The 18,390-nt window shown below is 43.0% G+C and overlaps 1 protein-coding gene across 1 annotated transcript; it reads right to left on the bottom strand.

The window, feature by feature from the left end:
• Positions 1-2,235: 2,235 nt before the first annotated feature.
• On the bottom strand, positions 2,236-14,167 carry LOC121008571 (perforin-1-like). The gene is made up of 4 exons (XM_040441200.1): positions 13,989-14,167; positions 9,770-10,327; positions 9,258-9,633; positions 2,236-3,535 (listed from the first exon to the last, which is right to left on the bottom strand). The coding sequence occupies exons 2-4, from the start codon at positions 10,312-10,314 to the stop codon at positions 2,840-2,842; spliced, it is 1,617 nt and encodes a 538-aa protein (XP_040297134.1). The 5' UTR covers positions 10,315-10,327; positions 13,989-14,167; the 3' UTR covers positions 2,236-2,839.
• Positions 14,168-18,390: the final 4,223 nt, after the last annotated feature.

Here is an 18,390-nt window from a genome sequence, read left to right as displayed (position 1 = left end):
ATTGAAGGTCTGCGCGAAATCTTGAACGGCGCGTGATTACGTCATACCTCACTGTGCATGGGATTCCGTGCAAGATCTTCAGTCAAGATGATGGTGGCCGGCCCGTTGCGAGCAAATGGATGAGGTAAGTATGATTTTTTTGTTTGTTTTTTACACTGTTTTAGGGAAAATTGATTCGCTGCCACGAAGCACGAGGAAATTCAGATTTGCGGACTTCGATAAGCCTAACACTAATGAGGAGCTCAGATCATTACTGCCCCTGGTTCCCCCGCGGTCAGTGCTCAGAGCTGCCATTGTCGGTACCTCCATACATGAGCACAGGAGTCCTCTCCATTATGTTAGGACAGCAGAGCAGCCCGGACTGTGTATTTCAGTGCAGCTCTGAGCGCTGACAGCGGGGGGATGGGGGACAGTAGGAAAATAAAAAATAGTGATCTGGACTCCTTATCTGCAGGACTATTCAGGTATTACTGTGCTTAATAGTCCAGAATTGGGGTGACACATTCCCTTTAAGTGAAACTCCAAATGCAGTAAAACTTTTGCAAAAGACCATCACTATGAGAAGACCACCTCCATGAGAAGATGACCTTTAGGAGAAGACCACCTCCATGAGAAGATAACCTCCTGGAGATGACCACCCAATCACCTGGTCCAGACTTCCTGTGGCAGATTTTTAGTTCCACCATACATTATATACACTGGCCACCCTCTTGGAGAAGACCACCTTTCTAGATGACCACTTTTCAATAAAATTTTGGGTGGTCGCCTCAAAGATATTTTACTGTGTGTAGAAAAAAATCACTATAATAGTTCATTCATAGTACAAGAGACAAAATCTACACAAACGACACGAGTGATGATTTTCATATGCTCTTTATTGCGGTAATATTAAAAAAACTCAAATAAGCCCAAAAATACAAAAAATACTAAGAGAATATTAGCTAAAAAGCTGCAACATCACAGACAGAAGGAAGGAACGTCAGGAATGATAAGTTCTAGATAGTGGACATCATTTTAATCAGGATTGTCGTCTGGGGGCAATATCTTCACTTTCTCCTTTATCTTGGTTTTATTCTGGATTTGCTATTTTTTATATGTAAACTTTATGTTGATTATTTGGCTGATATATTCAGCAAAGTGAGACAAATCTGTGGGGGTCACGTCCCAGTATGACCAGTGCTGGACTGGAAACCTTGGTCCACTAGAGTTAAGGATCCTGAGGGGTCATGTCATCCAGCTCCTCTACAGAACAGTGAATGTCCTCTTCAGTCATCGTACACCCAGGTCACATAATTGATAAGGAAAGGAAGCTTATAATAAGAAGGAAGCCCAAAGGAGACCCTAGTGGTGTCATCTGCTCCATGGCTAGCTTTCAGTGGGATAATCTTCTGCTGGGCTTCATGACTTCTATCAGGTCTGGCCTCCACTATTGTGCCTGACATTTGACCTACCATTTAATCTCTGGTCAGTGTGACCCTGTGTGTATGCAAAAAGGTTGGTGCAACTGGTAGGAAACTTATCTGACAAGTCTATCATGCCCAATGTGTGCGATTATGCCAGTAATGGGTTATTATTGCCATATTGTACCTGTTTATACCACCAGTTATTAATGGCTGGGACTGGGAATATCTGGTGGAAAGTGGTGTAATATACTGTTTGACACAGTGACAGCTTTGGTCTGGCAAAACAGGTATTTTCCTCCCAGCATGTGCTGCTGGGCTGATTTACAGCCAGGTGAGGTCAAATAACGGTCCAGGTTTTGGCAGCACCTGGTTGTCCTTAAATAGGCAGCTGGGCTCCGAAGCCAGGTCTCTGTGTTGGGATCTGCGAGCCTTGTGTCTGGATGAAGGCTTGCTACCTGTTTGGCGTGAAAATAGGTTGGTGCTTTTATGCTCAAGGACTCTTTTAACCAGAATTGCCGCATGGTGTGAATTACCAACAACACCGCAAGGTGACTTTTTGCTTGTTTATGACTGCTTGTATTGTCACTTGCATAAAGTGTGAATAAAACACTGAACTGTTTGATCCAAAGAATGTGTTGTTGCCTCTGTACTGTGTCCGCTTATCCTGACTACCAGAGCAAAGCACCACAACTGATAAATATAGCCCCAATAATCAACCGATTACAGCTCCTCCAATTATAATGCGGGAGTATCGGAGGGAGAAGCATTTATAATAAGGGGAATATCGAAGGGAGAAGCATTTATAATAAGGGGAATATCGGAGGAGAGAAGCATTTATAATAAGGGGAATATCGGAGGAGAGAAGCATTTATAATAAGGGGAATATCGGAGGAGAGAAGCATTTATAATAATGGGAATATCAGAGGAAAGAAGCATTTATAATAAGGGGAATATCGGAGGAGAGAAGAATGTATAATAATGGGAATATCAGAGGGAGAAGCATTTATAATAAGGGGAATATCAGAGGAAGAAGCATTTATAATAAGAGGAATATCGGAGGGAGAAGCATTTATAATCAGGGGAATATCAGAGGAGAGAAGAATGTATAATAATGGGAATATCAGAGGGAGAAGCATTTATAATAAGGGGAATATCAGAGGAAGAAGCATTTATAATAAGAGGAATATCGGAGGGAGAAGCATTTATAATCAGGGGAATATCGGAGGAGAGAAGAATGTATAATAATGGGAATATCAGAGGGAGAAGCATTTATAATAAGGGGAATATCAGAGGAAGAAGCATTTATAATAAGAGGAATATCGGAGGGAGAAGCATTTATAATCAGGGGAATATCGGAGGAGAGAAGCATTTATAATAAGGGGAATATCGGAGGGAGAAGCATTTATAAAAAGGGATTCTTGGAAACTTGCTTTAACTCATGGGGGCAGTGGGGTATAATCCTGGCAGTACAACCCTTTTAGGTGATTGACACAAGTTGTTTCTACAGAATATGTAATATGACCTGTGTCTAGGTAACAGGTGCCAGAATCGTTATCTGATGTCAGAACTTTTTCACATTTCCCCAACAGGTCATCATAATCATTGTCCTCATCCCAAACCTCTATTGTGTACTTTTTACCGGAGCTCAGTGATACCATTCCCAACTCATATTTCTTATTCCATTTGGGATTATCGTTATTCAGGATGGTTTTGGTTCTAATACTAGCACCATCAAATTTAAATTTCACATAGGCGTCTGTCTGTGTCCAGTAGTCACCGCTCAGACCACTGGCAGTTTTGATGTTTACAACAACCTTGGCGGCTCCTTGACTTGTTGGGCAGCAGTTAGCACTTGTGTACTTAGAAGCTGGACATGAACAGGAGCAGTCTTTCCCTTGGCGGCCGGGACATGAGCACTTCTGTATTAAAGCCCTTTCTTTAATGTAATCACTTATAGCCAGCCTGAAGTTCTCTCTCTTAGGACCCCTAGCTTTCACCAAGTTATGGATGGAATCTAAGGAATAGGAAACCAGACCAGGCTGAGTTTTCAAGCTTTCCATCCACTTCTTAAAGACATCATCAGAGGTCGTAGCAGGTGAGAGAATATCGAATGTTGCATTTCCACCTGTCACCTGTGAATGGAGAAAAAGTTGAGATCTGAGATGTTATTATATCAAAGACGTTACTATTGTTTCTTGGAAAGTCTACTCTAGTTCACTATTTAGTCTAAAGTTGACCAGAATGGGCGATTTCAGTAAAAAAATCGGGTGAAATTTAATAATGAATAATTTAGCCAACTGATGATTATACCACTTTTATCTAGAATGACCCGCATTTCTTAGCTCTATTGTTTGTATATATAACGGTGTGCAGCCATTTTGTTTTTTGTAATTATGTTTGCTCCATGGATATGCACCTGTGATTCTGAAGGTTCTAGTCTAAATTTTCTTGTAATATATTGGGGGTGGCACCTCTTTTAGACTGAACACACCCATCTACCTGGGACTTCTGAGCAGAGTACGTTTGTAGCTGGTTCCTACACTGCCCTGAATATTGTAGGCTTAAGTAAGTCCAAAGTGAGGCAGTATATTTAGTGATAGGGACCCATCTGCGGAAGCCACCTTGACGCCTGGTAGATGGGCCCGACACGTATGTGCGCTAAGAGCTTCCATTACTCATTTATAGTCGGTATTGTACCACTTATATCTAGAATGACCCCCATTTCTTAGCTCTATTGTTTGTATATATAACAGGGTGCAGCCATTTTGTTTATTGTAATGTTGTTATCTTCATCTGAAAAGACATTGTCCATGTTTGAAATTTTCATTAATTTTGATGAAAGATGTCTTTTTTTTTTAAAGAAACATTTCCAGAAACATTGCTCGTCCTTCATTGAACATGTGTGGCCAGCTTGAATGGCCAATATGGACCAAAATGCTTCAGCGGTTTGCTCAATGGTCATCCTACATCTACCTAAGGGCTGTTTCACACAAGCATGTCCAGTGCGGAAATCATGTTCCGTGTGTGAGTGTGAGCCTCCGTTCTGGACATTGCTGGTCTTGCAGGAGCGCACGGCATTATACCGTTTTATAATGCTGTGTGTCTCTGCATGGCCTTGCTGTATGTACTGACATAACACTGTCGGTATAATTTTGTAGATACAGGTCATGCAGAGGCACATATGCAGTGTACTCAAGTTGTGCGTAGTAGGTGTTTCTGAGTGTAGTAGTGCAATATACACTAACCTGGTACAGCTGACTCTCTGCAAGGGCAGGTATAGGTAGGAATAGTTCGTGACGCCAGTGCCAAGTAAACGGTGGCACGCCGTTTGCGGATGCAGGAATAATTTGAGGAAACGTGGTGTTAAAACAGAACTTGAACTTTAGTAGTTTGCAGGCAGAGACAATATTGGAAACGCAGTTCCTCAGCATACAGTCGATTTTGCAATTCGGTCGATGCAGGCAATTCAGTACAGCAGGGTAATTACAGAGTGTAAAACACAGGATTCGCAGCACAGGAGCTAGCACTCTAATTCTGTCTGATCCTGGAATATAGCAATTCTTCACCAAGGCCCATTAACCTAAGTCTGGCTTTATATCCTTGATTATGGCTTAAATAAGTACCTCCTCTGTTTCTCTCAATACCTCTGGCTCCTCTGATCTTTGCCTCTGTCTCTCCCAGCTTCTGAATGGTTCCTCAGGCTAAGGTATTCCTGCTTCTGCATGTAGGAATTCAGGAGGGAATCTTCTCCTGAACAGCAGGCTTCAGGCCTGGACTTGTCTCAGACATTATCTAATCTCCAACTGTAGATTACAGACACTAGACTCCGTCTGCCTTGCACTTCCCTGTCTGGCCTTATATAAACTTGGGCTCTCTAGCTCCCTCTATGGACTAGAAGTTGTAATTACACCCCTAGCAGGCCTGTGCATGCAAATCTCAATGACAGGGAAATACACACATTACATTGCATTTTATAAAACTGACATACAACAACTCCCCAATATTAAGGAGGGACGACAGCACCCCAAGTGACCTTTGGTAGTAACGGGTATTACAACTCCCGTATACTACATACCCCACTGCTTTAAGCTGAGTACGCCCTCGTACTCCATCATGGGTCGCCCAACTGGAATCTCTACCTGAAATAGAAAAAGAGACATGCAGGCATACATATATGCAATTCATCTGCATTTACATCAGGTCCAATTGGCAAAGGTGCAGGGCAGTGACAAGGGGCGTCGTTCTCTTCTCTCAGGATAGTGAATGGAACGGGGGCGCTGACCTGGCACAGCGTAACATTATAACCAGGATAGTCCATGACAATGAATAAGTCCATGATAAAACAGTAGAAAACGGTATAAAAGTTCTTGGAGGCTCAAATAACAAACATGAGTCCGTACCCAGGTTATTTCTTATTAAATCACAGAGGCTCTCATGCGGTGGAGTCCATCTCTGGGCACAATACTTTTAAAACAGTAATAATCTCAGAGGCTCAGGTACCTTTTGAGTCTGTCTCCGGGCACGGTTCCTTAGTATGAAGTTGCACAATAACGGACAGCAAGAAAAGTGCTGTAAAACCCCTGATCAACCTGAAAAGGGGGTGAAGGGTAAAAGGTGCAACAAAGGAACAGGCACAACTTGGTGTGGGGTAACAAAAGCAGGCAGGAGGTCCTGGAAACAAACGTGGCCTTGCTGACTTTATGATTTCAGTGGTCAACACCTACCACTGGGCCGTGGACAAACTGGCAGCTGCAACAAAGGGCCAGCAACATAGGACTCCTGTCCTGGAAGGGTTAACATCACCTTCTGAAGAAATAAATCAAGGGCCTAGCAGGCTGATCACAGTGGCATATTGTAATCACTTGGCTCTGCAGGGAGGTATCTTCTGTAGTATTCTTCTACAGGAGGATGGGCCCACATGACTGTATCAGGGGGTAGCTGCAGGGTAAAGGGGCCCCTAATAGGTATTGGCCCCATAGGCCTAGGGGTGAACCCTCTGGTGGGCCGTGCCGGCCCTGGCATAATCACTGCAGGGTGTGACATACTTGGTACCGCCGCAGCAAGCGGTCCGGTGCTCTGGGTGCAGCAATTCACAGCAATCGCGGGTCCGGTCTGGGGCACTGACGGAGCGGTGACAACAGAAGGCGGTCGGCGGGTGGTGACAGGCACCCTTACCTCATCCTTCCTCGGCGGCGTCTGGATCCTGGCGGTGTAAGTCTTACGCAGTTCCCGCAACTTCTCCTCCAGCCGGACGATCTGCTCACCGATGCTCTCTGTGTCGGAGTCGCTGTTCTCTGCTGGCACCGCCGGCGCAGGTACAGTCACCGCTGATGCAGACTCGGCCTCTTCAGGTTCTGGACTTGCCTCTGGTCTCCGTCCCATCCGGATGTTCTGGAAGGTAGCACTCAATCCTCTTTGCTGCTCTAGCTCAGATAGTGTCTTCTCCCGACGTGGCAGCTCGGGGGAAGGGTAGGGGCTCACCCATTTCTCCAACACGGTTGGCTGCCAGAAGACGTTCGGCCCGATGAAGGAGCTCCGCTCCTGAAAGGCGTGATGGGCCGGCTCTGGAGAGCGTTCCGGTTCTCGCTCGCAGCCAGAGTGGTCTTCTTCTTCTGCCTCCCAATCCTCAGGTCCTCGCTTCGGACGGGTCACAGCAGTCGCATAGGGGCCTCGCAGGCCCTCGGCAGGGGTGTACTCCACTTCCTCTCCCTCGCGGAGGCTGTGCTGGTACGAAGGGAGGTAGTCTCTCTTGACAGACCTTCGATTGACATAGAGGTCTCTGCCAGTAAGATAGTCCTGAATAAACCCGTAGCCACGGGATTTGTCAAACGACAGCACCACTCCCTTTCTCCTTTCCAGGCGGGGTTGGGTGTGCGTATGTCTTTCATGTATGGTCTTAGTTAGCTCCTCATACACGATCTTTGTCTGGGTATTTCGCTTGATAGCGGCCTCCCGAATCTCCGCCATCAGGGAAGACCATTTAAACGATGGCTGAAAAAAGTCCCTCCATGAGCCATAGTAGGGCTCGGGTTCTTTCTCCCTGGTGCGGCAGGCAGGTTGCTCCGGTCCCGGAGCGTAGGCCGGTGGAGCCTCCTCTGGTTCTACACCGGTGTCAGTCATCATTTCAATTACAGGTGCGGACGCTGCAGCAACACTCTGCTCACAATCCAACATGCTCGATCCTACTGAGGAGAGCGATAGGGTCGCGTCAATTAGAGTAGCCAGCTCCTCCCATTGCACTGGGGAGCCGCCCCCCAGGTATTCCAGTATATGGAGGGCGGTGTCCATGCTGGCAGACATGCAAATGTCCAGATAAGCCGTGGCGCCTGCCCTTGACCTTCTTCCCGCTTTTTCCTCAGAAAGGCGCCAACTTTTCCCGCCTTTTCGGGATGAAGGTGACGCAGCAGTAAATTCAGCAAGCTCAGCGGCCATCTTTAGGTACAAACGCTGTCTGTTCACTGACAGCAAGCAGGAATGTTTAAAGTCCACAAAACCACACTCCAATGCGGCGATTTTCTTCCTCTGGGTAGCGCAACCCTGCACAGCGCTTTTTAGAGGTTTTTGGAACACTTTGGGTATAATTTTCAGTCCACAAAGTCCACTTGAATAAACAGGCAAATTGTCACTTTGGTCACAGGGCAACTGTATAAGGCACAAAGTTCACGCTTCTTGCACTATAAAGCGTGCGTATCCTGTTCGTGACGCCAAAAGAGAGGTGCAGTGTACTCAAGTTGTGCGTAGTAGGTGTTTCTGAGTGTAGTAGTGCAATATACACTAACCTGGTACAGCTGACTCTCTGCAAGGGCAGGTATAGGTAGGAATAGTTTGTGACGCCAGTGCCAAGTAAACGGTGGCACGCCGTTTGCGGATGCAGGAATAATTTGAGGAAACGTGGTGTTAAAACAGAACTTGAACTTTAGTAGTTTGCAGGCAGAGACAATATTGGAGACGCAGTTCCTCAGCATACAGTCGATTTTGCAATTCGGTCGATGCAGGCAATTCAGTACAGCAGGGTAATTACAGAGTGTAAAACACAGGATTCGCAGCACAGGAGCTAGCACTCTAATTCTGTCTGATCCTGGAATATAGCAATTCTTCACCAAGGCCCATTAACCTAAGTCTGGCTTTATATCCTTGATTATGGCTTTCATAAGTACCTCCTCTGTTTCCTCAATACCTCTGGCTCCTCTGATATTTGCCTCAGTCTCTCCTAGCTTCTGAATGGTTCCTCAGGCTAAGGTATTCCTGCTTCTGCATGTAGGAATTCAGGAGGGAATCTTCTCCTGAACAGCAGGCTTCAGGCCTGGACTTGTCTCAGACATTATCTAATCTCCATCTGTAGATTACAGACACTAGACTCCGTCTGCCTTGCACTTCCCTGTCTGGCCTTATATAAACTTGGGCTCTCTAGCTCCCTCTATGGACTAGAAGTTGTAATTACACCCCTAGCAGGCCTGTACATGCAAATCTCAATGACAGGGAAATACACACATTACATTGCATTTTATAAAACTGACATACAACAACTCCCCAATATTAAGGAGGGACGACAGCACACCAAGTGACCTTTGGTAGTAACGGGTATTACAACTCCCGTATACTACACATAGCATTGTAAATCTAAAGTATGATGCCTTGTGCTCCTACAAGACGAGCAGTGTCCAGAATGAGGGATCACTCAGTGGACACGCTTGTCTGAAACAGCAAGAGAGGAGAAACAAATCCTGATAGTCCTATGACTAGGAAGGCTATGTTCGTGTTTACCCACACATCAGCCTGCTTACTTGGCCGAATGTGACATTTCTAATGTGATGACTTTTATACTATGAATCTCCATGAAGCTCAGTAACTCACCTGAAACGTACGGTCACTGAATGTTTGATGAAAATCCCCTCCAAAGTTCGCTTTTTTTAATTTGCTTTTGCACTGTTCAGTTTTGGAATTGACAGTTGCAGAATTGCCCATTTTGGATATCCCAACCTCAGCTTCAACAGAAAGGCAATCCTTGACCTCATCAACTCTCAAACCACTCATAGACACTTGACATGTTCTCACTGCAGTGACCTCTTGGGTCCGACCTCCGACTTTTACACGTGTGATATAGTGTGTGCCAAAATTGTCTATCACACGTCGGTATTCAACCTTGGTGTTCATATCATAGGAAATTGGAGGATCTTCCAAAGCTTTTATGAAATGAGGCGTTAATGAGACATTGGATCCCAGGCGAAAACTGTAATGAATAAAATAAAAGGCATAAATGTAGAAGATTTGGCCTTTTTTTATCGCATTTCATTTTTGAGAATTGTTAAAACAATCCATAGCTATTAACCCCCCCTACCCCACCGAATGAAGGATATGGGTAGTACCTGTAAAAAGAACATTCTAACTTGTGGCTCAAAAAGTTGTAATTGTCCGTGATGCTTTTACTATCTGCAAACTTAGCCATCTTACTGTGAGAACCCCCCACAGCTACACTCGAGGTCACCACGTGGACGTTCACTTGGAGACCAACTTTCCAGTCGTTCTGCACTGTAGAAGTCGCTTCATTGGCCACTGACACCGTAGACTGAGAGACTGAGCTTTGTACATTTTTGGAACATGAAGTCTCGGGTCTCCAGTCCACCAGCGCCTTGGGCAGTTTCTGCAGTTCATTATTGTTGTGAGGGTTTGTACAAACTGCACATTTCTCTCCAACCTCTTGCAGATCAAGAAGAAAAGAGCCGGTTGACTTCATGGTGACAATATCAATGGCTTCTCCTAAAAGAGTATGGCCTGGAACAAATTTTGCATCCTTGCATTCTTTCACTGTGCCAGGTCTGCAACCATATCTAAGAAGGGGAGTGCTCGTAGAAGGTCCCTGGTGGTGAAAGAAAAGAAGAACCAAGAACAGAAGACGCAGTTTGGGCTCCATTAAAGGAAATATCCTAGAAAAAGAGAGAAACAAGAATTTTATTAATGATATTAAGAATCCATAGGAATATATAACAAGTACAATCCCAAATCATCTGTGGTAGTCCATGTGTGGCACATATAGAGAATAGATGTTGTCTGATTATAGACTAGTGGTTTAACCACACTGAGGACCTCTTCTTGAAGGACAGAGTGCCTAGAAGTCTAATGTAAAAATGTGTACTCAATTATTGGAAGACTTCAGGATAACACAGGTGAAGTTTGCAGCGAGGCTCACTGGGAGATTTTACTTTCTTCTGAATCTAAATAATACTTCATTTGGCAAGCAGTTATTTTTCTCAGCACCTCCATATATATGCATGCTCGGCTGAGCATACAAGTGTTCTGAAGAGGAAGCAGGGTGAAAGTCACCAAGACCAAAAAGGATGGGGAATGTTGAATTCCCCTATCTGCCCCAACATTCGCCATTGGGGGTAAGTCAGGAGGCCATACACATTAGATACTACTTGGCTTGTTCTGCCGAACTCGTCGGGTTGGATTGACACTTCCCTAACGTGTATGGTCAGGTTACCACATAGGGTCCATACAATATAAGCCTCCAAATGTATTTTGAACTCCCCTGGTGTGTAGCCTGGGTGTACGGAGCATGAAGGTGTGACTTCGGACCAGTTTTTTTTATAATGCACTAGGTCCTATATAAAAGAACTCACAGTATGGGAATCCAGGGCGATCTCGAAATGCGTTAGAAGGCTTATATTTCACAGTCATCTGGAAGCAACACCCAATGATTTCATTTATTTCTAATTTTGAACATCAATAACAAGATTTTAAAAAGAATTCTAAAGAATAAAATATACCAGCAGTGTGCCCCCCGGTGGTCAGTGAAGGAAAACACTAAGAGAAAGAAGAGGCATCAAAGACAAAATGTAACAAGGAGTATAATGTATCACATGGAAGCTGATATAATGTTACAATTAGAAGGCGGTTTACTTAGAACCGAAGGGAGCACAAATCATTTAAGAGCAGCCAAAAAGGGACAATGGCGTCAGATAGTCTAAGGCCTCATGCACACAGGGACCGGCAGAATATGGATACCGTCTGTGTGCACGCCGCCGTTTTCTCGCTGCCTTCACTAGAAATGGCTATTCTTGTCTGTTAAATGGATGATCTGCAGAATGGCCGCACGGATGCGGACAATACACTGGTGACATCCATGTGCTTTCCGTATTTTTTGCAGACCCATAGAAATGAATGGGTCGTGTGTGATCTGCATTTTTTGACGAGGTCCCACTATACGGTTGTGTGCATGAGGCCTGAGATCAGTGAATTAGAGCAATTTGTTTATATCCAGAGGCTGAAATCACGTCCAGATGTAATACTTCTGGCAGATGAGGGTTCGTTACAGTGTATTCGGGTCTACACAATCCTGGACTCCAGGATATTAACCCCTTGCTGCAATCATATGTACAGCTACGTCTGAACTGTTAACCAGGGCTGTTACTCTATAAAGTGTCACAACCCCGGGGTCTCCACTCCCACCGTGCTCAGAGACGCGGGAGAAGCCAGCAAGGGACCAATCAGAGTGGACTCTTGCTGGCGATCGCTCTGATTGACTAGTCTGTGCAGACTAACCAATCGATCGTTGGCAGTGTAAAAAGGCCACTCTGCAGATCAGAGCCTGAAATCAGGTGTGCCCCCGATGCCCCCTGCAGCCTGGGTCCCCTCTGTGCCGCATTCTATGCTGATGGCAGTGGAACAGGGACAGAGCCGCCGCCATCAGCAGTGTCAGCGGTAACATATAGCTGGCACTCTGTTGCAACGGCCAAGATCGGTGCTGGCACCGATCCCTGCCGTTTAGCCCCTTACATGACTGCTGATGTAAGAGGTTATCAGAGGGAGGGGAGCTCCCGTGATGCAATGGCAGCATTCTGATGGTTACCATGGCAACTGGAAGCCCTTCAAAGGCATCCAGGCTTGCCATGTATCTAAGCCTGACAGACCCTGCAACAGGCAATGTCTGATTAGGCATTTACACCCACAGATTATCTGACCAATAACACCACATAGAGAACCCCGTAAAAAATTAAAAAAACTCTGACATAATTGCAATTTTTGCACACCTCACCTCCCCAAAAATGGTATAAAACGTGATCAAGAAGTCATATGTACCCTATAATGGTCCCAATAAATACTACATCTTGTCCCTCAAAAAACAAGCCCAAAGACCACTGCAGCAAAACCTGCCCTGCAAAAACAACATTGCGCGCCTTCCATTCTCAGCCCTGCATTGTGCCCATACAGCAGGTTCTGACCACATATGGGGTGTTGGTGTAAACTGCAGAATCAGGGTAATAAATATTGAGGTTTGTTTTGCTGTTAACCCTTGGTGTGCTACAGGATAAAAATGGATTAAAATGGAAAATGTTTCCTTTAATTCTTGTGGAACACCTGAAGGGTTAAAGTTTCAAAAATCAGGTTTGAACAATTTGAGGGTTGTAGTTTTTAAAATGCTGTATTTTGGTTGGTTTCTATTATGTCAGCTCCTTAAAGTGACTTCATAACTGAATGGTTCCTTAAAGTAAGTCTTGAAAATTTTCTTCAAAATTTTAAAACTTGCTTCTAAAATTCTAAACCCTCTAATGTCCCAAAAAAACCAAAAATGACATTTACGGAATGATGCCAACATTAAGTAGACATATGGGAAATGGAACGTAATAACTATTTTATGAGGTATCATTCTTCGTCATAGAAGCAGAGAAAATAAAATTTTGATAAATTGTTAATTTTTATCAAATTTTATATTTTTTTCTAATTAAATAAAGGCAAAACATATCAACTCAAATTTACCACTAACATGAAGTACAATGTGTCTCGAGAAAACTGTCTCAGAAGGGCTTAGATTAGTAAAAGCGTTCCTAAGTTATTACCACATAAAGACATTGAGAGATTTGAAAACTAGGGCTTGGTCATTAAGGCCAAAACTGTCTGTGGAGGCAAAGGGTTAAAGGATAAGGACACCTTTGAGCATTTTTAAGTCACATTGCATTTACTTTCAGGAAAAAACGGACTTTCTTCCATGTGTCTTCAACAGCTTGAATGTAACACACTACAAGCCGCCAGATCCCGTTGTGTCTTCTTTCCCGTTGGATGACATCTCCGATGGCCCAGTCTACAACCTCTCTCTGACCTCTCCTGAATGCTGAGCTATAATCTAATCCTATTACATTTATGCTTATTTTATTTCAGTTTAACATTCAGGAGAGCACAGAGAGGAGCAGGAGATGAAGCCATCGGAGAGCTCGTCTGACAGAATGAGACAGCAGGGGATTGGACAACGCATGACATTCAATCTGTAGAAGACACATGGAAGAACATTTTTTAAATAAAAAAACAATTGAAAATCTCTTTGATTTGTGCCACAAGGTAAAAAAAAAAGTTCTACTGTGTCTATAGCATTTAATAAAAAAAAAAAATTCTAGGAGAAAGTCATTTTAAATTACATTGCAGACAGGACACAACTTGGACTGAATAGAGGAGATGTAACCAGAAGGAAGTACTTGTACTAAAGCCTACAAGACAATAGGGATGTATAAAGTTATTCCAAGGGCTACTACCAAAGAAGTCAGGCACCGACATCCAATGAGAAGTTCAAGGGTATTAATAACTGGATCTTACCGGCTCTTGAGGGAGATACTGGTCCAACAATGTCTTCTACTGAGAAGAGACAGATGGAAACTGTCATGCAATCCTCTCTCTATATAGCAGGACCATGGATAAAGCTTCTTCCGTAAATGGACTTCTCTTTATTCATGACACATTTTGTTGTGGTCATGTAGCTAACATTTACAGAAAACCACTTCTTCTAACTATTTCTGATGATCTTCTCCAAAGCTATGTGTGACTTGAGTCGTAGTTGTTCTTGCTTTAGGTGTTAAAATTCTGAGAAGGTGTCAGATACAGTATGATAAGAGAAAACGAGAGAAAGGAAGCTCAGAGTACCAAAAATAATAACAAAATTAATATTTTATTAAATCAAGAACATGATAAAAAGACACATATACAGTGGATGCCAAAGACAGGGAGGGGGGAGCAGGGAAAGGAGAAAACAAGCGCCACCCTGGATGAACACACAGGTCACAAAATACATAAATAATAATAATAGAATCATGAAAGAGAATACATAAGGTACAATGACCAGCTCATGAACCGTATACAGAAAATATATAAATGATGGTATGAGGTAAGGTAGAGATCAATGAAAGAACCAACCACGGCAGTAGTGCATGGTATGCTGACCAAAATAAAAAATATGAGAGTAGTATAAAGCCAGCAAGACAATAAGAACGCCAAGTGAGAAGTCTCAACATCGGCGGCACATTAGCCGTGGGAGGGAGACAATAATCAAATGCTTACCTAAAAGTAGACCTAGTGTGGACACAGAGAACCAGGATGGCGCTACCCCAACGCGCGTTTCGGCGTGCCTTCGTCAGGGGGTAACGCCATCACTGTGAACCAGATATTTAAAGTCTCCTTAGACCAATAAGAAAGCAGCACTTACTCGTCCCCAGGTGTGTTTGCTGGCCGGCGCGGGTAAATCAAGCACTGACACGTCCTGCAGTCCCACGGCCGGCGTCCCGTCGACACGCCCACATCACATGACCTGATCGGGCGGCATGACGTAAGGACGCTCGGGCGTGAGGCGCCGGAGGCGGTGCCGAATGACGCGCGCACGCATCACAGAAGGGGAGGAGGAGCAGAACGGTAATGTAACAGAATCTGATTCCCGGCAATGAGGTGCATACTTTCCATGGGAAGCGGAATAATACATGCGGCACCTCAACAAATATCAATACTATAAAAGCCAACCTTCCACTAATCATAATATAAGATCTTTATAATAGCTCAACATATAAATACAGACTTTAACAAAGTATGCAGATAAGCAGTAAATCCATAATGATAAGCATGATTAAAACAGAGAATAACAATGAAATCCCAAGTATGGTAGAAATCCATGATTAGAATAATCGAGATAAAAATATAATTAATATAAACACAAAAAACGCATCATGATTGGAAATAATACAAATCTTGATCGTGAACAATTGGTGATGGTTCCATATAGTAACAGACCGCATAGTATACATATTGGAACACAATATGCCCTAAATATGGTGCAATCGTACATAAAAAGTGCAGGTGTGCATACATATAAATGTAAACATATATTCATTTCCCAAATTGCAAGGAGGTTTCAAATCCATAGATACAATAATGGATGAATGCAGAAATAATCAAGCTTCCACTAACCGTACATATTGACCAATGTATCGATACGTCCATGATTATAATAAAGCAAAAGAAGACATATGAAAATACAGCGAAAAAATTGGTGCATAAGTAATAGTGCAAAAATATATGAGAGAATAGAGAATGTGTGTAATAAGAACAACACTGAACAAAAGTCAGTGATTTATGATTGGCGTGGCCAATAGTAGTAAACACTATTGCCATACACAGAGTGCAAATGGTGATGAAGGTCACGAGACGTGAATAACATAATACCAAATACAAATGTGCACAATTAATACACAAGAATGTGTGTTAATGTTCCTGATGAAAGTGAACGTCATGAAACAAAAAGTATGGTATGCAGTGTGGTGAAAAGAAAGTGGGTGAACAGGATGGTAAAAAATGAAGAATAATAATACATGAAAAATGATGATGAAAAGAATAAAGAATAATACTTAATGAAAGATATGATGCTAATAATGATAAAAAGAAGATGGTGATAATTAGTAATATGTCGGGCACACTATAACAATATGTTAAATTAATATTGTTATAGTGTGCCCGACATATTGCTAATTATCACCATCTTCTTTTTATCATTATTAGCATCATATCTTTCATTAAGTATTATTCTTTATTCTTTTCATCATCATTGTTCTTATTACACACATTCTCTATTCTCTCATATATTTTTGCACTATTACTTATGCACCAATTTTTTCGCTGTATTTTCATATGTCTTCTTTTGCTTTATTATAATCATGGACGTATCGATATATTGGTCAATATGTACGGTTAGGGGAAGCTTGATTATTTCTGCATTCATCCATTATTGTATCTATGGATTTGAAACCTCCTTGCAATTTGGGAAATGAATATATGTTTACATTTATATGTATGCACACCTGCACTTTTTATGTACGATTGCACCATATTTAGGGTATATTGTGTTCCAATATGTATACTATGCGGTCTGTTACTATATGGAACCATCACCAATTGTTCACGATCAAGATTTGCATTATTTCCAATCATGATGCGTTTTTGTGTTTATATTAATTATATTTTTATCTCGATTATTCTAATCATGGATTTCTACCATACTTGGGATTTCATTGTTATTCTCTGTTTTAATCATGATTTGTTTTTCACTTTAATCATGCTTATCATTATGGATTTACTGCTTATCTGCATACTTTGTTAAAGTCTGTATTTATATGTTGAGCTATTATAAAGATCTTATATTATGATTAGTGGAAGGTTGGCTTTTATAGTATTGATATTTGTTGAGGTGCCGCATGTATTATTCCGCTTCCCATGGAAAGTATGCACCTCATTGCCGGGAATCAGATTCTGTTACATCACCGTTCTGCTCCTCCTCCCCTTCTGTGATGCGTGCGCGCGTCATTCGGCACCGCCTCCGGCGCCTCACGCCCGAGCGTCCTTACGTCATGCCGCCCGATCAGGTGACTTCGTCATGTGATGTGGGCGTGTCGACGGGACGCCGGCCGTGGGACTGAGCTGGTCATTGTACCTTATGTATTCTCTTTCATGATTCTATTATTATTATTTATGTATTTTGTGACCTGTGTGTTCATCCAGGGTGGCGCTTGTTTTCTCCTTTCCCTGCCCCCCTCCCTGTCTTTGGCATCCACTGTATATGTGTCTTTTTATCATGTTCTTGATTTAATAAAATATTAATTTTGTTATTATTTTTGGTACTCTGAGCTTCCTTTCTCTCGTTTTCTGCCATTGTACTCGGAGCTTGTACCGAGTTACCTCTTTTTCGGATGTCCCAGTACATCTATATTGAGTAGGCACTGTCCCTCACTTGTTTCTGGTACATCCGGGGTCTCCCCCCCCCCTTTTTTCTACAGTATGATAAGAGTTGTTTTTATTTGCCAATGAGGTCTATGTTAGGAGGAGGACACGAGATGCAGTTTCCATTTACATCATTAGTGGAGACCCTGTAGTTTTCTTATAACTACAGCACTGATAACATGTCAGTTCATCATGCCATCAACTCTTCAGCTCCCTTCTGGTGGGTCTGGGTCGTAAGGGTGTTTTCACACAAGCAGACTTTTGACGACTTACAGACTTGGCATCCTACGATACAAAATGTCATCTATATTGTGAGTATGGGGACGAATGATCGTTCATCTCCATACATTGGTCGGCTGCACATCTACAGTATGATGAGCTGCCGGCAAATTAATTTTAGTTTTGCATAAAAGATGAGTCTAGAGCTGAAATGCGATCAAGAAAATGAGGAGCAAATGGAAAGCACCTGGCGGCTGCAACCTTTTGGGCAGGGAAGACCTAAATTGTAGACTATCTCCGCAGCCTGCTCGGCTCATTCTGTAGTTCGGATAATCTCCAAATGTTTGAGCTTCTGTTTTCCTTCAAAAGAAAAAGTTCACTAATGTTGTACTGAACTTGATGGACATGTCAGTTTTTCATCATTGCTAACTATATACCATGTGAATCTGTACCTGTATGCTGCTGATACAGGAGATTTGTTGCTTGAGGATTCAGCCAGAAGAGAATTCGCCCTAAGATGCCTAACCACAGAGTACCCATCCTGACCAGTAGTGGTAGTAGGACACAGTTTTTTTTCTGCCATCCGGTAGGTGATAGATTATAATTGAGGAGAAAGAAGAGGAAATTGTGGACTGGATAGCTAACTCCTTCTCTCAGTCACAACAGGATGATGTTGATGTCACCTCTAGTCTGCTTCTCCTCCTTGCAGCCCCTCTGAGTCTGCTTCTCCTCCTTGCAGCCCCTC

The sequence above is a fragment of the Bufo bufo genome, chromosome 7 (assembly GCF_905171765.1).
Source record: "Bufo bufo chromosome 7, aBufBuf1.1, whole genome shotgun sequence".
Taxonomy (NCBI): Eukaryota; Metazoa; Chordata; class Amphibia; order Anura; family Bufonidae; genus Bufo; species Bufo bufo.
Note: the sequence above shows the minus strand (reverse complement) of the source record. Positions and strands in the feature narration are given on the sequence as shown.

Coding starts and splice junctions, on each gene's coding strand:
- LOC121008571 (XM_040441200.1), bottom strand. CDS start 10,314: ATGGAGCCCAAACTGCGTCTTCTGTTCTTGGTTCTTCTTTTCTTTCAC. Junction 9,634..9,769: donor TTAGAATGTTCTTTTTACAG/GTACTACCCATA, acceptor TATTCATTACAG/TTTTCGCCTGGGATCCAATG. Junction 3,536..9,257: donor TCAGTGACCGTACGTTTCAG/GTGAGTTACTGA, acceptor CTCCATTCACAG/GTGACAGGTGGAAATGCAAC.